The 21,115-nt window shown below is 46.9% G+C and overlaps 1 protein-coding gene across 1 annotated transcript in view; it reads right to left on the bottom strand.

The window, feature by feature from the left end:
- The window catches only part of Greb1 (growth regulating estrogen receptor binding 1), a 128,941-nt gene that overhangs the window by 55,974 nt on the left and 51,852 nt on the right, over positions 1–21,115 (bottom strand). Inside the window, exons 3-5 of the mRNA XM_005366529.3 lie at positions 10,429–10,757; positions 6,868–6,987; positions 5,030–5,206 (exon numbers count right to left, since the gene is read on the bottom strand). Coding sequence (XP_005366586.1) covers positions 5,030–5,206; positions 6,868–6,987; positions 10,429–10,585 — 454 coding nt within the window. The 5' untranslated portion in view covers positions 10,586–10,757. The remainder of the gene's footprint in view (positions 1–5,029; positions 5,207–6,867; positions 6,988–10,428; positions 10,758–21,115) is intronic.

The following is a 21,115-nucleotide window of genomic DNA, read 5'->3' as shown; positions in this document are numbered from 1 at the left end:
TGTGCAAAGCCTTTCATGTTACCAATGCCCACCGCCCCATTTGAATCTCATGAACCCTGTGCAATAATCTGTAAAGTCTCCAGCTCGCAGGTGAGGGGATCAAGGCACCGTGGCCTGGGGTGTTGGGAGGCGCTGAGCCTCGCTTTCCTCACTCTGATGTGTCATCGTCTCCACAAAACCTCCCCACGGGGACACTACAAGGGGTAAGGTGTCTCCTAGTTATCTAACCGTCCCAGGCTCAGAGCATGGTGTCCTCTCTCCTTCCTTTTGGACTAAGTGGGAGAGAGGAGAGTGCAGGTGGCAAGAGATAAGAAGTAACTGTCCTGGGTTCTGTTCTCTTCTGGTCTCTGTTCTGTTCTCTGCTCTGGCTTGCCCAGTCACAGAAGACAGAAATAAAAGCCGTAATAGCCTTCCAGGTCTGAAGTGACATGATTCTTCCTGGAAGCTCTCACCATGTGTTCCTTTGGACGTGGCGGGTGGTGTCTAAGCACACAGTGTTATGACTCTGGGGGGAGGGGCGGGGATGTCTAGACTTGTTTCCGGGATTCCTTCCTTTGCAGAGAGAGGGTCTCCATCTCCCAACCCTCACGAATGGGCTGGAAGCCATAACATCTGACTTTTCCTAATGAACCACCATCCAAGAAGAGCTCTTGGATAGCCCCACGGTGGGGGGGAGGAGGGCTGTGAGCAGCCGCAAACCTCGCATCCGTTGTCACATTACTGTTTGTGGGTGCGAGCACCTCTGACAGCAAAGGCGGGGGCAACAATTTCTGAGTTCCTCCTCGAAGTTCGAGACAAATCCCAGCCCCGTGCGGAAACACCCTACTTGGGTGGAAGACTCACGCGAAGCTGAGTCAGTTAGACACCAGATGAGACACAGGCCTATCGGGGTACAATGTGGAGAGCTGAAGTTCCTGTCAGAACATCACAGTTATCTTAAGTCCTGTATTCAGCTCAAAACTCGCTCCTGCCTTGGTTTCCTCTTTGATAAAAATCAGTTATACGTGGGACCCCTCAACAAAGTTTTCTTAAACACAATAACTGCCTTACCTTTTGAAGATTTATTTCTTGTTTTTGTTTATGTGTATGCATACATGTATGTGTAGGGGGGGTGTCTTATGTGTTCAGGTACCCACACAGACCATTAGAGGATACTGGATCTCCTGACCCTGCAGTGGGTGGGTACTAGGAACTGAACTCAGGTCCTCTGGAAGAACAGCAAGCTGTCTTAATTACGGAGCCTTCTCTGCAGCCCTTATTTGCCCATTCATGACACCACCAATATTTCTTAAATGTATATCTTGGAAGGGAGAAAACAAAGGGACACATCATTTTCAAAAGGTAAGAGCTGAGGCTGTACCTCACAAGGTGAAGTGTCTGCTCGCTGTGTATGAAGCATTGGGTTTGAGCCCAACCTTACATTAAAAACAGGCATAGGGCTGTGCACCTGCATCCCAGCTACGGGGCAATGGGAGAGGAGGCCCACAAGTTCAAGGTCATTGGCTGGGGAGGCTATATAGTATGTTTGAAGCCAGTCTGGAATACATGAGACTGTGTCTAGAAACATACATACATACTGAAAATGCAAAAGAGAAGAAATGAATCGGCCAAGCACTTTAAGAGATCTTGGATTGGGTCTTGAATTTAATAAACCAACTTTAAAAAAAAATAGTGAAATCTGAACTCACTACCGAGTACGTAACAATATTAAAGACTGCTTAAACTTTTTAGATAGGATAATGACACTGGCTTTCCAAAAAATTGTCCTTGTCTTATAGAGACAGATACATGTGGAAATGATTTCAGAAGAAGCACATGGCGGGTGGAATTTGATTCCAGATCAGCCTGGCAGGGAGGAAAGAGAGGAGTCACACAGCATGGGGCTTGCTGCACCCCACACATGGAACCGCTGAAGACAATGACAGGGTGCCCTTCTGGGCTCTCCCCCTTCTGTGTCTCAAGGTCAAAAGTAGCTTCCCAACTTCTGTCCTGCAGGACCCAAATGAAGGCCGCCTTCACACATCTCTCCGAGTGTCCATACCATGGTTCCCTAAACCAGTACTACATCACCTGGGTTAAAGTACTCCTAGCTGCTGCGTGGGGGACCCTCTGAATGTCACCTATGAATGGTAGGTTACGGTGTCTCTACTTCATTTGTTATTTCAACCTCTCTGGGATAGTTCCAAGCACGTGAGCCTTCAGTAAATAAGATTTACTATTTGTGTGTCTCCTTGACCACCATTATTACTATTTTCCAACTAGAATATTTTTACTAATTTGTCAGAACCTGGCTGCCACTAAAACACCCTACCATCACCAACGGTCCATGGTAACACCCTGGTCACTTTCTGAGGGTGCAGTGCCCCCATAAGATGAGGTATAAGATTTACTGGTGTGGTTATTTTCTATTGACGCTACGGACCCCACAGACCAAGCTGTGTCTGTTTGCCTGTGACTTCCAGGTGTACATAAACACCAGCCTTCACCTTGACCTTACACATTCCATCAATGTGTAGATAACTTGCCTGCCAGCTAAACCACAAGCTCATTTTCTCCTAAGAAATGAAAATGCTAGGAAGAGAGACCTTTTCTTCTCTGACAGCTAAGGGACTGACCAACTTAAATTAATGATTGGCAACCGCAGCCAAAGCTGAAGAACACGCCTACAGCTGTAACCTTCCCATTTTCGCAGACAAAATCCCCAAAACAGCTTCAAAGTTGCTAGAACAATATTCCTAAAGGCTCTGCTTCCCCAGGGGATGAGCCACAGGTCCAGTTTTATGGATCACTAAATTAGGATGAACCTGGTTACTGCAGGAGCCGTGGAGACCACCTTGTCCTAGGCAGCCACCCGGGTTAATAGCCGGAAAACCTAAACAGTGTTAAGTGTCCAAGCTGAGAGCATAAACTTTCGTTCAAAAGAGAAAGCACAGGCTATTTCCAGGCAGCCCTTGTTCCTCGTTCTGGGTGGCTTTCTGCCAGCAATTAACAACGTTCCTTCCTGGACACTCTAGGAGGGGCCAGACTCAAGAGCTGCGAGATTCCTGTCTCCGGGGCTCAAGAGGTAAAACCTCCCTGATTTACTGCCCCGCCAATTCCCTTATAGTCACAAAGGGGTGGAATTCAGACAAGTCCCCCCCCCCTCGTCCCATCCCATCTCATCCCACCCCACCCACAGATCAAAAGACAGCTGCATGAGGCACCACAGTTAATATGGGTACTACGTGCACCCAGTGAGCAAACCCCATGAACCCAGGGAGAAAGCTCAGCACAGCTGTAGGGCTTCGGCTGCCTTCTTGGCTAATTTTCCAGGATTATTCTTAAAGAGCAGATCTCAATAAGTGTGCAGACCTGCCTTAGGAACCACTTCCTCCAAGACATACTGCCCCCTCCTGGGAGTATTCATCTGCCTTCTCTGATAGTTTACACACAGTGTGACCGCCCCCCCACCCCCCCAACACACACACACAGTCTGGGAACAGGAATAATTCCTTTTCTTCCCGATTTCCACTCTTTCCCATCCCAGTCCCTGAAGCCCTTCCTCTGCAGTGAGTTTTCCCACCCAGTTTTGGGACATAAGGGAACAAAACTGGATATTTAAAGGGCCTGAAACCCATGGAGAATACAGACAAGTTTGGACCAGGAATCCTCTCTTGTACAGTGGCAAGACTCCACGTGGAAATGGACCACTGCCAAGTCATCCGCTACCCAGTTCTCCAAAGAGGTAACTGACTAAATCCAAGAACAAACTGCCCAAAGTCATAACATGTATCCAAATTTCCTCTCTGCTGCATGAATGGAGGGGGTATGGGAGGCCACATGGCGGTTTGTGGGTAAACAACAAATCAACCCTATTCAGACTTCTGGCCTCTCCATCCTAGCTGGCCTCTTCCTTGATGTTGCCACACAGGAAGGGAGTGTGGTACACAGTAAGACCATAATAATGTCTTCTGAGAGAGAGAAGGTCAGGCACAGCCTCAACGTCACCATGAGTCACCAGGATCTTAGCAGGCCAGCGATGACGTGAAAGACAGTGGCAGGTTCCCACAGCCAGGAGGGAAAGCGACCCTGGCTGATACCTGATCGCCGCAAAAGCACAGTGTGTAAGGGGAGAACTTAGAGACTGCAAGGCGTGAACTTGGACCCCTGATGTCTTCTTTATTCTCAGGACTTAAAACAAGTTCATGAACAAGTCTAAGCTCCCCTACAGGATTGTGACAGACACCACCTCTCCAGGGGGAGCCGTAAATCAAAGCAGAAGACGTCTAGAAGGTCTGGCAATCCCTCAGATGTGACCACCCTGTAGCAGGGACAGACAGACAGGCAGACACACGCACACACACACACACACACACATAGCCTCACTCTGCTGTCCCGTGCCTGCTAGTTTCTGAAAGTACCTGGCCCAGGGTTTACAAACCCTTTCTCATCCCAACAGGCAAACAAAGGTTTGAATATCAAACTACTAAAAAAAAAAAAAAACAGAAAAAGAAAAAGAAGGAAAGAAAAAGAAAAGAAAGAAAAAAAGAAAAAGAAAAACAATAACAATATTAAGTGGTGAGCTTTCTAGAGGGAAGCAACCAGTCATTTTTTTAAAAATTTGTGTGTGTAGGCATGTGAGTGTGTGTGTGTGTGTCCATCTGTGTGTATGAAGGCCAGCAGTCAACCACAGCTGTCATTCCTAAGCTGTTTTTTTGAAATATCCTTGGGCTTGATAAATCAGGTTAACTGTCTGCCCAGGAAGTGGGATTATGATAAACACGGCCATCATACCTGAAATTTTACATGGCTGCTAAAGATCAAACTTGGTATACGATAACACTTTACCAACCCAACATCTCCCTCATCCCAACCAGTCATATTTTTAAATAATTCCCATTTTTTTCTTCCATTCCATAAAGAAACATACAACAAACAAACAGGTGTAGGACATCAAACATTAAAGCAGTCTGTCTCCAGCAGCTAAGGCCTCCTTGTCTGGCCCCACTACCAAGCAGATAGCCACAAAGGAATGTAAGCGAGAACTCACCAAGCAGGGCATTGTGGCCATTGTCGTCGGGCAAGAACCTCTTGTCCACTGCACACACCAGGAGGTGGTCGGGCAGGCTGGGAGACTTGGCCCCAACGAGGAGAAAGCCTGCAGGGACCTCGATGGGTTCTTGGGAAATGGAGACAAGACGAAGATCCTTCCCAGCCTGGCAGAAGCCTAGAAAGGGTAGACAGGGTTCACACAGTCCTGAAACATCCCAAAACCAAGGGCCTGGGGGTTACAGGAGCACCAAACACCACCTTACCTCTGGGTTAGAGTTTGATGTTAACTACATCTGAGACAAGACAAAACCATCAGAGGGTAAGGGTTGTCTCATCTTTAACATACTATGCTTTATGGGGCTGCAGAATGGCTACCTTCAGAAGGAGGGCCAGAGCAGGGCCTCCTCAGCTTCCCCTCTGGGAACTTGAGGTCCATCTACACCCTTTGGACCTTGGTATTGTAAATTTTTAAATGTATTTCCTATGTGGAAAATAAGTCCCCAGAAGTATCGGAGAAAAGGGAAACTAGAGGGAAATGGCCGGGGTTCATGAGGCTTTCTGCACAGTCTTGTTCTAGCTCGTGGTGCTCAATCTCCCTGACACTGCAAACCTTTAACTCTCCTCAGCGATTAAATTATTTTCACTGCTACCCCATCACTGTAATTTTGCTAATATAAATATCTGTGTTTTCCCGATGGTCTTAGGTAACCCCGATGAAAAGTCATCGTGACCCCCAGGTTGAGAACTGCTGTTCGAGATAGAGGTGAGCTAAGATCCCAGGCTTTCTGCACTGTCAACCAAGAGAGAGAGGCAAGATCCACACTGCATCCCAGGAGCCAACAGTGGGACCCTGCCACCCTTCACCATTCTCACCATCCATCCCCGTCTGGGGACTGTCTCACAGCTGTACTGACTTCTTTGTCCCAGTAACATCGGCTGGCACTCGGGGTCAAGGGCAGAGGTCAAGTTCAGGCCTCAGAGTGCAGATGGCATTGGCAACAACCCCGATCATCTTCCAGTCTCATGCTGTCACTGTTCGCAAGCCCTGCACGAATGTCCCGTTCAGCCACCTGCAGCTCCCCCAATAGGCATCTCACCCCATAAGCCTTTGCAACACTGCTTCCTCTGTGGATTCCAGGCCTCCCTAAACCTCGATAGCCTCCTATCTAAGACCTCCCAATCCTCTAAAACCCAGAGGAAGGACTCACTTCTCCAGGGAGCATCTCTGAAACCTTGCCTGCCTTTGGAGTTGCCCCCAGCTCCCGTGCTGTCAAGCTTGCCACCCACAAAGAGGACACAAACCATCTGTCTCCCCAGATAGCGCCCACAAGTTCTCATCTCTAATCTCTGAACTTCCAGAACACGGGTTCAATAAGTTAATGGCTGATTACTATGGTCGTAACAGGGTCTAAAACGTAAACCCACAGGCCTCCTCAGATGCACAGCGTAAGCTCTCGCAACTGCACTGAGACATTGCTGTACCCAGCATGCCTTGTCTCTGCTCTTTGTCACCACAAACTGCTCTGATTCCCAGACAATGCAGATACCTTCGCTTCACAGACAAGAATTGACAGGCATAAAAGGTCATTCCTAACCCATCCCAAATCAAGTACATAGCATAGTCAACTCGAATAAGGAAAATAAATTCTGATTTCCAAACAATGGACCCAAAACAATGACTATCGGACCCCATGCCATTCTTACAGCTGAGGCTGCCTGGAGTAGCCGAGTGGCCAACTCTCAGCCTCCTGTAGCCTGTGTGCCCAGTTCACATCTCAGGGGACAAGGAGGGTTACAACCGAGCTGCAGATCCTGAGTGGGGGTTCAGTCTCTTACCATCTGTGGTGCAACAGCCTTCAGGAGGAGGGGGCAGCTGGTAGGCATTTGAGGGACTACTTGGTTCTAAGCCCCCTTCTCCCTCCTCCTCTTCTTCCTCGTTGTCCGCTCGTCCGCCGCCTGGACATGGAGAGAAGAGGGTTGGTTTGTAAGGAAGCTGCAGTGGTGCCTGGGGAGTCTCCTCCAGAGCCTTTCCCTCCACCTGGAGCTATAAGCTCATCGAGGTCCGGGGCCTGGGGAATTCATCAAACAAAGGAGCCCTGCATCCCTCTAGGATGAACTCTCTGCTCTGTCGCTCATTGGTCCTTAGGGACACTCGGAAGTTGGGAATTCTGATCCTTCTGCACTGGACAGAAATGCCAAAGGTCTCTCAGGGATGGTGACTCCTCCCAAAGGCGCACACAAACTCAGGCACAAGTTCACTTCTCTCCTAGCCACGCAGCTGCCTAGGTCTGCCCAGGTGTGTGTGTGTGGGGGGGGGGGGTTGTTGTTGATACAGTATCTAGACAAGTACAGAACATGACACAGTAAGCATTCCAAAAGCATTTCTGTGAGACATTGAAACACGGCGTTCCTATTACAAATAAGAAATCTGGGGTTGGGGGGGGGGTTGGTCACTGACCCACGGCTGTTCAACAGCCCCTGTGAGCCTGCAGGGGCCCCTGGTGCTCTGGCAAACTAAAGTAGCATGCACTGCCTCAATTTTGCATAAGGGAGATGCTAAGCTATACATTAGTGTTCATCCAAAGAATGCATATATTCATTGCTGGAAATACAAACACACAAGCACACACACACACACACACACACACACATACACACGTATGTGCACACTCCAACTCTAGCAAGCCAAGTTTCAGTACTTAGATTGCTGCTACCTGTGTGGCCACAGGGCAGTCAGTTAACCTCTCTGTGCAAAATGAGTTGGTTACAAGGTAAGCCCTAGGTTGCTGCGAGCTGTGATGTTCTAGAAAATGTGGCACTTCCAAGTGGCATCCAGTTTTCTACCTGTGATTTAACTGTACAAGCTACTGGGACCATAACCTGACTGGGGCCAAGATCTTGAGGAGGAACTTACAACTCTCAACCCTTCCTTGGTGCCCTGGACCTTGTGGGTGCAGAGGACAAATACCAAGTGGCAGGAAAATCATGGATAGATAACACAAGATGAACACCCAGGGTGGAAGAAATGAGCCCAGCAGCTCAGCCCCTTGGCGCCTTCCTGGGCTTAAGGTAGGCAGAGTTTGGCCCCTCGAGCAGGTCTCAGAACCCCGCCAGACTCCAGGCACCAGCACCAGAGCAGATGGCACAGTCCACATGGGGCTCTGATCTAGCTCTGCAGGAACCCAGAGAACGGCACAGACACTGGTCTTGGACTGGACATTCCTGCAAGATCCCCAACAGCTAAAACAAACTTCTGCAGAGCAGGAGCCACGGATCAGCCCTGAGTTCAAGGGGACCAAGCTGTGCATTATTCTGCGGAGCCCAACAGACAGACATTCCGACACACTTAGAAAGAAACAAGAGAAGAGGGTCTTATGCCTCAGAGGGCTCAAACTGTAGGCAGGGTTAAAGGTCAAAGGCCTGTGGCAGGCTTTCCGGACTTTGATGGGCTCCTCAGCCAGCAGAAGCCCCCTGAGCAGACTAAACAGACATGTTTACGGAGGTCTCCTGGCAGGGTTAGAGTCTTAAAGTGGCCTTAGACAAAACCATCAGGGTTGAGGGGTTAGCACAGTAATAAAAACCACAAATTGAAGGACCCCATTGCACCCCTGACAGCAGGCACATGAGGCTATTCACTCTGGTGTTTACAAGCAAGTCTCTTCTCTTGCCATGAGACACACCTCATGGGCATTCTGAGCAGGTAGGACTATAGGAATTTACCGGCATTCTGTTTAAATAGTAAATTTATGATCCCTACAGCTGATGCAGCCATCTGTTTTATTGGTCTTTCTCTTAAAATGTCAATACTGTGCAAGAGGATTTTCCCTAAAGTGGGTAGTGGGTAAGAGCCCCAATTCAAAGAACAAAGCTATAATAAGGTCCCTGCTAAATTACCCCCACAAATACATAAAAAGTTACCAGATCCCCGGGAGTTTAGTGTCCCAGCACCCTGGTCATAAGCATCATCAACAATGGTATTATCTGAGGAAGGCCAACCATCAGATAAGAGACCCCGACAGACAGACAAAACAAAATGGGGCCCCCAAATGCCTGTCTGCTCCAAGGTTTATGAAGCAGAAGATATAGCCCGAGCTTAGTGCTTGGTTTATAGTGACATTTAACAAACCCAAAGGTCTCCCTCTCCCACCGACCCCTAAGGCTGACTTCTGCACTGGACAAACAAAATCCCAGGAGATGGTTCTGGATTGTTTGCTGAGAAGAAAGGAGAAGTGCGAGGGGCTGGGCCAAGTTGGCACAGGAACTCAAAGGCTGAGCAGTCCCACCGTCAGCTGGCAAGGAGCGTGGAACACTCAGAACCCGGAGGAATCAAATTCCTGAGCCACGCTCTCTCTGGGGATGGAGATAAAGCTCAGAGGTAAAGCATACACAAACACACAGAATTCCTGGGTCCAGGCCAGCAAAGGCAGGGCGGGGGTCAGGTGGGGATCACTGGGAAATACCAAGTGTTCATCCATTCAAGGAGACCCCGAGAAAATGTGACCTCCCAACTAGAAGGTGGACAGCCTAGGGAGATCCTCAACAGTGGGAGAAGGCAACTGGGGAGCCCCCAAGGACGTTCTGCTGTTCTCAGTTCCCGTGTGAGCAGCTGTGCTCTCATTCCCCCCTCCCCCACCCCCACCTCCCCACTCCTATCCCCACCTCGGCTGCCCTAGTCCAGAGCTGACAGCCAGTGCTGAAAATACATCTCCAAATCACCACAGGCTTCAGCGTTGGCAAATGAGCAGACCGTAGATTTTAGGGCATTACTCGAGTATTCTAAATTATCATCATGACTGCATCATGCACCCGGGTCATCTGGAAGAGCAGTCAGTGCTCTTAACCATCTACACTCAAACAATTTATCTTTCAGATAAAGGAAATTCCCAGGTCATCTCCATACCTGTATTTTAACTTTTGGTACATGCAAAATTCATAAAGCTTACTCTTTATTTTTTTTTTTAAGTTTCTAGAGGGTTCTTGCACCTGTTGCCACACAGAGACACAACCTCTCAACAATTTGGCAAAGATAAGTCCGTGACTCATAGGTGGAAAAGAAGAGAAAATACACAGCTAAGGGCCAAACATATTAAAAACCCTTCCTCACCAAAGCTCAAATGCCATCAAATCAGAGCACAAATAACAATTTTAGGAGGGTCTAGCACACCACACTCTCCCCGCCTCCTACGAGTCCGAGATTAGTATTTTTTGTTGTATTCTCTGGCCTGAACTTACTTTTAAACAAATAAAAATCTGTGTGCAACTTGCATTCTTTTTTGCTAGACTCTAGATTTCCTGAATGGAGAAAAAAGAGAGACAGACAGAGAGAAAGAACGCCAGGCTTACGCTGCTCAGAGTAAAACACGCTCGCACCGACATGAAGAACGCGGTGGTTCTTACCTTCTAAGGAGGACAGCTGCTGCTCAGCCTCCAAATACAGCTGGGAGAAGATGGGCCGGGGCACCAGGGTATTGGAGCGCAGGGAAGCCTCGATGGAGTTGTGGAGGACCTCTTCAAACCGCGTACTCTTTAGCTGTCCAGCATAGGAATTGCCCATCTCCACAGCACAAAGAAGAGGACGGAGGCTTCTGGTTAAAATGGCATCTCAGTTCTTCCGAGAAGGGCTGCCTCCACACAAAGCCCGACGTGGAGGTAAACGGACCAGCGAGAAGAAAAGGGTTGCAACCTCTGCTCAGCCCCAGACAGGAGAGGGCGGCTCTCCGCAGCTACTGCCAGGCAATTACAGGAAGTTATATAAGTAACAACCCCCATTGATTCTGCACTCACAGAGCCCACCGCCTGCCTCTATGAATATTCCACCAGAAAGAGCTTCTCCGGCTTTCCTGATTTTCCCAGAGATAGGATCCTGCTTCCTCGGGTCCCGGGTAAATGACATAACCTTTTCCACAAATGGCCATCCACATAGGACAGCATCAGAGCACAAGCCCAGGCTTTAGGATTAGAGGAGGCACACACGCCCAAAGGCAGGGTTAGCAGATTCCATCGCGCCTGCTCCTGGTAAAAGGCTGGATGTTAAAATGCTCCCTTTAGAGTCCAAAGGGTCCCTAAGGATTCTCAACCTGTGCACTGCAACCCCTTTGGGGTCCAATGACCTTCCCCCAGGGCTGCCTAAGACCATCGGAAAACACAGATATATTTACACTGTGATTCATAACAGTAGCAAAATTACAGGTATGAAGTAGCAATGAAATAATTGTACGGTTGGAGGTCCCCACAACATGAGGAACTGTTTAGGGCATTAGCAGCACTAGCAAGGCTGAGAACCACTGCTTTAGACTATACTTTAGCTTAGTAAAAGTCTCTATCATATAAGCAACACACAACATCCCCAGCATCCCACGCCACGACAATCATCCTCATTTTATCGATAGCAACTTCATAACTAATTTGCACGGCGAAGTTGACAACTCATAGGTTTTTAGTAGTCACCATTTTTGTGCAACTGTGGCATGACTGGCCTGGCATGTCCATCATCCCCAGAGAGAAGTCTTCAAGCTGTCACTCCAAACCTTGCAACAATGTGTCTCTTTTCTGTCACTGCAGATTTCCTTGTTCTATCTGCTGTATGAATGGAAGCACCAGACAGAAAGCCTTCTGCCCACAGCTTCTTCCACTTAGCACAGTAACTCCAGGATCCAAATACACCGTGTCATGAAACAGCAGGGCTGCCATTGGGATTCGCTTGGGTTTTGTTTGCTGTCTTAAGGATCAAACTCACAGCCTCTCAACAGCTAAGAATTCTACCACTGACTCCTGGACCAGCCCTGCCACTGTGATATTTTGATCTCTTTTTGCAAACTAAATTCCCTTCAGAACTTTGGGTGGGAAGGACAAAGACTGTATCCACAGTTACAATCATAATTACTTCCCTTGACACACACACGTCCCTCAGCCCTCTTCCACAGGCTTTTAAAATCACTTCAATGCTTGCACGGCATCTCGCTGACTGGAAACCCAGGTGCTTGCCCAGACAGTTCTCTGCTTTTTGCTCAGAGTTAAATTTCTATCATTGGTCCTTTCCAAGAGCAAGCATTCAATGCCCAACACCCTCCTGATGGTTTCTATTCCTTGGCTCTTATATTAATGTTAGCTTTGGGTTTATAGTTCTTCTTCCCAATTCCTTCCATTTCATCTGTCGCATTCCTCCCGATTCCTCTAAAATAATTACTTGCTCATGTGACTTCAACAATAGGAACATGTAAGACCACACTGTCCTTTGGCCATGTCTTTGCTTTGGCATGTAAATTAACCATAAATTCAGTCAGCCAATCTCTTCTACCTCCCTCCCTTTCAATACACACAGAGACACACAAACACACAGGCACGCACACACACAGATACAAGGTCTCAAGTAGCCCAGGCTCCCCTCAAGCTTGCTATGCAACCAAGGATGACCTTGAACTCTCTATCCCCCCTGCCTCCCCTTCCTGATGGCTGGGATGACAGGCAGGCACCATTAAGTCCAGCTTCTCATTTTTTTTCCTGGACAGCTTATGTCCTCCGTTTTGGTTCCCTCTGTCTTTGCTCCAATGCTTATCAAAGAGTGTTCAATTTCTAAATAATCAAAATGGTTAGGGGAGGTGTCTTACACTGCTAACTAAATTCTAATCAAGACTAGTCTTTAGACGCTCTACTTTTTAGCCATCTTAAAGGTCTCTTTCTGACCGTCGCCTGAGGAGTTTACATGAATACTGCACACAGAAGAGACTGCACATGTTTGAGGGATGTAAGGAAAAGGTCAAGTCATTCCTTTCTTGTATGTATGTCCTGGAGTGTTTCTTGTCTCATATACTGTGAAACTTGAAAATGATTTAGAACTCACAGAATAACACCAGATGCCAAGAGCAAGAGCAGCAGCCATGGACGGCAGTTCCTGTCTTACGTCTATAAACACACACACACACACACACACACACACACACACACACACAATAGTTGGAACCTCGGCGCCACAGCTCAGCAAAATCTGACCCTTCATTTTTGGTCTTAAGACATACACAGTACATTCTCTTGCTCCTTGCTCCGTGGTGGCAGATAAGCCTCTAAGACGTCACTGTGGGATTGAAGAAGTTCCAGTGCCCACCTGAGAGGGAAATGAATGGTGTGGTGTGTGGTTTTCCCCGCCTTTATTGCAGGGGGCAACAACCCTCCTCTTCCAGCTCAGTCAAAGGAACCTATTAAATACTTCCTGCCTGCCGCAATAATTACCGCCCACAGGCCCCTCCCCAGCTCGCTGCAGCCAGGAAAATGACCTCACCCCAACAAAGGGAAAGTGCTCCGGAGTGGAGAGGTCAGAAACTGACACCCCGAAAGATGGCTGACGGGGCCTTGGCCTCCTGTCCACCAGCTGCTTTGGTTTGTTGTCGTTACATTTGTCCTGTCTCAGACTTTGAGATATTCATGAGAAGGTTGGTTCATCCTTGGGGAAGGGGGGCTGATGTAGTTCTCTATTCAAGGCGGCCCACCTAAGCTGCCACCATCGATAACATCCCTATGCCTCCTGCTTGTGCAGCATCCACGTCTGAACAGTGTCAGGCACACAGGAGGAGCTTCCTAGTAGCACACCGACTCAAAGGCTTGCAACCCATACCTGCCCACAACCCTATCCATTTGCCTGGGGGCGCCAGACTAGCACCCAGAGCTCAGAAACTCAGCAGCCCAGGCCGATTGATACCTAGGGTGAGGAGACCAGCCAAAGGGAAGAGAAGATAGATCTTCCTCAGGGGCCATGCTCCAGGCTCCAGGCTTTTTCCCTACTCCCAAGGAATGGTAGCCTGGGGATGGGCATTCCATTGCTTATTTTCCTGGCTATGAATTAACACTGGAGGCGCAAAGCCTGCTGGAGCCATTGTCGAAAGAATAGGAATGGGAGGGAAAAGAGCACTAGCTAAGGAAAGTTCTTACATTCAAGAAATTGCAGCCTTGGGAGGGGGAGATAGGGTGGATATAATCAATAGATATGTCATACATGTTTGAACGTATATATTAAACGGGCATATTAAAATTTTTTCTAAAATTAATTTTTGCTTTGTTCTAAGTCTTTAACATAGAATGAAAGCTCCTCTGAATGAAAGACATAACTTGATAACAAACTTCAAGACAGGCATGCATAAACCGAAGCGTCACGTGGCCCTTACACGGCGACGCTTATTGCTAGAACAACACAAACCTCTGCGTGTTTAGCAGAGACACGGGACACTGGAGAGCAAGGCAAACAGCAACATTCGTGGCATGCAATTCCGACCAGAATAATGGTTCTCATCAAGCACAGCAAACTAATTCAAGCACAAAACATCCGGTTTCGTGGCTCAGAAATAATGGATCCATCTGATCGATGGTGTGGAAGTAAAACCAACCAGCTGCTTTTACTACATGACAAACATAAAAATGTTCTCAGGGGGCCAGCGAGATAGCCCAGTGGGTAACGAGGATAGCCACCAAGCCTAAGGACTTAAGTTCGAGTCCCAGGCCCCACGTGGTGGAAAGAGAAAACCAGCTCCCTCGAGTTGTCCTCTGATGTCTGTGTATACATGACATGTGCACACACACACAAGTACATGTTCTCAAGCAGGACAGCAAATTCCACTGCTTTTCAAAGGTCTAATGGGGTCGAAGACTAAGGTCGGTCACTTAAGTCACATTCTACAGTGATGTAGTCACTGGTACACTGCCCCCACTCAGCAAATTACCCCACACTCATGTTTATGCAGACAACCATGATTGCATGCAGTGGGACTCTCTCTCTCTCTCTCTCTCTCTCTCTCTCTCTCTCTCTCACACACACACACACACACACACACACACACACACAAAAGTAGGAGAGAACTTGGGAAGAAGAAAGGCTTTAGGGGGAGGAGAAGTTTAGAGAAGATAACGGAATTTGATCAAAGAGCATCATATACATATATGTGTGTGTGTTCATACATATATGTGTGTAATTATAAAAAATATGTATATTTTTAAAATTTTGGATCAGGTGCCAGTGACTTAAGCTTTTAACCCTAGCACTTCAGGAGGCAGAGGCAGGTGGATCTCTGTGAGTTCAAGGTCAACCTGGCCTACATAGTGAACTCCAGAACAGCCAGGGCTACATAGTGGAACTTTGCTCAATAAATAAATAGATAGATAGATAGATTGATAATGGTTTTTTGCGAATTCATAGCTTTCGTCCTTATGCTATGGACACAACTGCTCAATTTTACATTTTAATTCTGCTTTTTAAAGTACATAAAATGCCACAGAAAGTTTAAACTGTAGTGAATGTTCACTGGGATGAAAGAGTTCCTGCATCCCATTGCTGAGACACGGTTTCTGTTGACGTTTGTCCTGCTAGATTTTCCTGCGCACAAGATTTTAAAGACATTTATAAATAGTGCTGAGTTCACCACCAGCCTGGTCTATAGAACAAGTTCCAGGACAGCATGGATACACAGAGAAGCCCTGTCTCAAAAAAAACCAACAATTGTGCATCTTCTAAGTGAAATGCCAGTTAGTCCCTAGATCCTATTTGACCTTTATAAATATAGATTTATATATATTATATATAAATTCTTCATTTTAAAGGGCTGGAATGGCAAGATGATCCCCAGGTGAAAGTGCTTACCAGCCAAGCCTGAAGACTCAAGTTCACTCCCCAAACTCCAAGGTGGAAAGAGAACTCATTCCTAAAAGCTGTCCTCTGACCTCCACACCCATGTCACTGCACACACGTATGCATGCACATATACATCATACAGACACACACCAATGGTAATAATAAATAGAAATAAATATTTAGAAAAAAAGAAAAAAGACGGGGATGACCCAGTGGTTAGGAGCACTGGCTCAGACACACACCAATGATAATAATAAATAGAAATAAATATTTAGAAAAAAAGAAAGAAGACGGGGATGACCCAGTGGTTAGGAGCACTGGCTGCTCTTCTAAGGGGACCCGGGTTTGATCTCTAGCACCCACAAGGCAGCTCACGACCGTCTATCATTCCAATTCTAGGGGATCTAATAGCCTCTTCTAGCCTCAGGCACCCATGTGGTGCACAGACATACCTGCAGGCAAAACACCCACCCACGTAAAATAAAATAAATTAAAAAAAAAAGAAAACTTTATCTTACAACCCTAGGCAAATACTGTAGTTTTCCTATCTACAAGCGGATAGCGATAGAGAAAATGTACACCACCCCTATCTGCAGGCGCCGTTGACATCACAGTAATGAGGACACCCTGGTAGATAAAACTGGAAGAGCAACATGAAGGGTGTCACTGAATGTCAGGGCCTTTTTTGTTTTCTCTACTGGACCACAATCTAGCTGTGTGGACACTTTCCTTATAGATCATGGCCATGATGTTTCCCCTGCAAGCTGAGGAAGGGTTGGGGTGGCCTGAGGAAAGCATGTGGGCCTCGTCAGAATCCTCCACTTGACCGTGAGAACCAAAGGTTCAGACCAAAGAGCCTACCTCAAGATCAAACACTAGCATTAAAAACTGCTCAATGGGGGCAGGCCAGATGGCTCAGTGGGAAAAGGCACTGTCTGTAAACCTAATGACTTGAGTCACATGGTGGAAGGAGAGAACCAACTCCCACAAGTTGTCCTCTGCCCATGTGAGTACCATGGTACATACATGCGCACAGGCACATATATGTGCATACACACACGCGTGCACACACACAGTAAATAAATGCAATTTATAATCTCTGCTCAGTGCCTCATGGAGGCGTCAAAAGGCCCTCCCAGCCGGAAACTCTGTCAGGCAGAGTAGCAGTCACATCAGAACGCTATCCTCATCAGCTGGAACAAAGCAAAGACCTTGCCTTACAAGCTCAGCTCGAAAGTGAGGGCTTGGACAAGCGGATCAGTCACTAACCAGTACAAAAGCAGTAGTGTCTGGAAATGCTTGGCAGAGTACCTGCAGCAGGGCCGTTCATTTCTAGCTAAATCGGAGCATTCGCGTGTTTAAAGAATTTGAATTTCAGATCACACATGGTAAATGACAAACCGGTACAGCAGTCAAGATGAGATGGAGAGAGAGAGAAATGGGCAGGCCATCACAAAGGCTGTTGAGAAATCCTTTATCCTCAAAGCTCAAGACAAAAGTAACAGCCAAAGGACGAAGAAGAAAACGTCAGAAAGAGTAAATCCCCCACAGTTAGCATTCTCGAGGGAACACTATACTTAACACAAGAGCAGAATGCTGCGAAACATGTATATGCAGAAACCAGGAGTGAACTCTTCTAGATTGCTTAAGTATGAAAACAAAGTTGAAGCTAAGAAATCAAAGGACAGGGACAGGCAATGGTGGCACATGCCTTTAATCCCAGCACTCAGAAGGTAGAAGCAGTGAGTTCAACGCCATCCTGGTCTACAGAGAGATTTCCAAACAGCCAGAGCTATATAGAGAAACCCTGTCCAAGAAAACAAAAACAAAAGAAAAAAAAGAAAGGAAGGAAGGAAGGAATAGAAAAGATAAGAACACTTAAATTATTTAATTATTACATACTGAAACAATAATAACATTAAATTCACCATGTCATTGTCCTGTCATATTGTTTCCAAGATGAGAGGAAAAAGAAGTACACCTGGCCACAGTTACTATAAAACATTTCATAAAGTCACTAAGAATATTTATACACTTAATCAACCTTCATGCCACCACCCCCCCCCCAGACACACACTTCAAAAAAGATGACCAAGACCTTTGAGAAAGGTTCTGGCAGATGCCAATACCAAAGGAAAATACTTTCATGCTTTCTTTTAGTGTCTTTATCCTGTTGACATGCTAGATGATGTTCTTTGAGGTTGGGAGGAAAAAGAAAGAAAATTTGACACTAATCTGTGAGATCCTTAGGAGTTTCAGGAGGAGGAGCAGAGGAAAAAGAGAGGGATGGCCCTCAAGGAATCACCTAGAAGATTCTAGATTGAAAGGACCTTAGTACCCGGCATGATAAAATAAAAAAGATACAAACCGAGGTGTATGACCACGAAATATTAGGAGATTGCCAATGAGAAAGAGAGGAAAGACGAGTCATAGTCTAGATTTGAAGAGACCATAATGGCTCTGATGTCCCAGCAGCAACACTGGACACTTGAAATAATAATAGAATTCCCTGGAATTCCAAGGGAACTTTCCTACCTAGACTTTTATACCCAGTCAAACTTAGTTCCAAAGAAAAGAAGCGAGAATACATTTTTAGAAGTTCAAGGCTTCTAGAAGCTACTAGAAATTGGAGGTCACAAGCAAATGTGCGACACGGAACCTCCAAAAAGGCAACCCAACCATGCAACAGTAAAGGGGCTCACAGACACCAACAACAACAGAAATAGAGTCGTGTGGCAGCAGGGGACAACAGGGCTCTGGGAAGGATGTCCCAAGGTGACAGGCTGGACTGTGTGGTGTATTACATCTCAATGGAAGTTTTTCCAGCTCTACCAAAATATGAGACTAGGATCCACAAGAATTTAAAGTCTAGAAAAGAAACAGTACTTGCAGGGAAAGGCGATGAACAGATCGGAGTGTTGGTTTTCACAGACCGCAGGTCTGTGGGAAGTATGGACTCACCCAGTTTACAAGGTGAAGGGAAGGGAGGAGTGAGCACCTGCTTTGTACCTGTGTGAGTTTGGCAGTCTGTCTGGATATGTGCGTGTCACTGTGTATCGGATGCGTGAATTCAAGTATATGTATACATGTTGATGCGTATATATTTGATAGGGTGTTGGGTGTGTGTGTGTGTGTGTGTGTGTGTGTGTGTGTGTGTGTGTGTGTGTGTTTCAGGGTGTGTGTATAGAAAGATGAATAATTGCTACGGGATATATAAGAAAGCTAAATGCTCATACTCTGCAGTAAAAATGAAAAGATGGTCTGGACAAATGAAACGCTGTGGTACAAGGGATCCTATGGAAATAAAGAGGTAAATCCCCGCCCCCAAGTAAGAAATGGTTCCTTGGGCCAGCAAGAGGGCTCAGCAGGTCAAAGTGTTTGCCACTAAGCCTGATGATCTGAATCTGCTCCCTGGAACCCAATATGGTGGAAGGAGCAAAATGAACTCTCACAAGCCGGTCTCTGCCTGCACATGCACGCCATCACACGTCTCCTCTGGGAAAATGAGCCCTCACTAGTTTAAATGGAGACCAGAAGCGTTTCAGGCACCTTCGTGTTCGTGGCTAAACCGATGCATAACCATTTCCTTCTAGGACCCTTTCTAGTAGTGACACGGCACCGCCTGATTTTATAGAAGGCTATGACATTCCATCCAACTTCTAGTGTGCTAATCCGCAGCCCGTGGGCTATGTGCAACCAGTGAGAGCTACAGATGTGACCCAGAACAGACTGTAGACTTACTTAAACCACTGTGAGACGCTTGTTGTCTTTTCTAGAACTCAGTGTGGTTCTGCAGCACAAACTCTGTAGATGACAATATCATGTCACTATGTCAAAAGGTGGCGTACACCTGCTAGGACACTAGTCTAAAGAACCTAAGCAAGCATGCACAACAAAGCTAGGTAGCCCCTGGGTGGGCAACCTCTTTATTGAGTGACAAGAAAATCCTGCAACTATTCAGAGAATAAGGCCCTACTCTGCTGCTGGAACCTCGAGAGAGAGCACACATGGTCCTCATCGCAGAACCTATCCATCACGGAGACAAAAGATGCACAAACACATAAAACTTCAGTTTAGCCATCTTATTTATTCACATCCATCACTTTATAGCATATCCAAATTGGATATGCAATGCATGCCTTGAGTACAACTGCAGAGGCCAGCACTCGGTGTTGAGTGTCTTCCTTTCTCACGCTCCATCTTTGTTTTGAATCAGGGTCTCTCCCCTAATCTGAAGCCCAACAATTCAGCAAAACCAGCAGACTATTGAGCTACAGAGATTCTCTTGTCTCTGCCTCCCCAGTGCCAGGATGACAGAGGGTGGCATTGCACCCAGCTTTTTAAGTGGGTCCCGGGCATCCAAATTCAGGTCTTCATGCTTGCACAGCAAGCACTTTACCAACTGAGCCAGCTCACCATTTTACAGTATAAAATTTCTCATTTTAGAGCATAAAATGTATATTTTATAGTATAACTATAAGATGACACTTTAGCCCGTGTGTTAACTGTATGAGTCAATAATTATGCTGTAGAGACACACATGAATAGATACTTGTATTTTTCCCTTTATGTCCCAGGGTACTGGTCTACTGAAGACCCTAGACACCAGCTACTCAGAGGAGGCAGGAGCGAAGGGAGGAGACAGTGAGGTCTGGAGGATGGAGTGCGGGATTGTCTGACAATGTTCAGAAGCAGCCCATGACAGATAAGCATAGTTGGGGTTATGATTTGGGTCCCCCCCGTTACAATCTAAAATGTCTTCCAGCTGGCTTTTCTCCCTGGGGTATTTACCAAAGACCTTCCTGCTCTTGGCTCCAGTTGCAGCCGAGAGGAATTTTCCTATGAGAAACTGGGAACAAGCTGCACACCTGTCATTTCTCCCGCCAGAGCACAGCCTGCTCAGCCACTGTTCCTCCCCTCAGCTAAGGCCTCAGCCAGAAGTTGACGCTGCTCCCCCACCCCAGTAAGCTGCCTGTATCTCCGCACAAACCTGGGTTTATTCTCCCAAAAGCCACAGAGACCTATCCACGTCTACCAGCTCCCCAACAAACAGCTGCAGAAAGCAGCAAAAAAGTTTCCTGTCCCCATCCCCTCACTTTTGTCCCCCTCTCCCTCTGAGCCTAAAATAGTTTCCTATGGAGAAGGGTCCAGACCACCCCAGGCTCCTAGAGACAGTACAACTGGCCTCAAGAGTCTCAAAGCCTGGGGCTAGAGAGATGGGTCAGTGGTTAAGAACACTGACTGCTCTTCCAGAGGTCCTGAATTCAATTCCCAGCTACCTGGTGGCTCACAGCCATCTGTAATGAGATCTGATACCCTCTTCCGGCCTGCAGGTGTACATGCAGAATACTCAGACATAAAATATTAATTTAAAAAGAGAAAGAGGAGAGAGAAAGAGAGAGAGAGAGAGAGAGAGAGAGAGAGATCTCAAAGCCCAAGTTCACAAAGCCAGTGTGTCTCAAACCACAAATG

Source organism: Microtus ochrogaster, unplaced genomic scaffold, assembly GCF_000317375.1.
Source record: "Microtus ochrogaster isolate Prairie Vole_2 unplaced genomic scaffold, MicOch1.0 UNK10, whole genome shotgun sequence".
Classification (NCBI taxonomy): Eukaryota; Metazoa; Chordata; class Mammalia; order Rodentia; family Cricetidae; genus Microtus; species Microtus ochrogaster.
The sequence above is the reverse complement of the archived record's forward strand: the minus strand, read 5'-3'. Positions and strand labels throughout refer to the sequence as shown.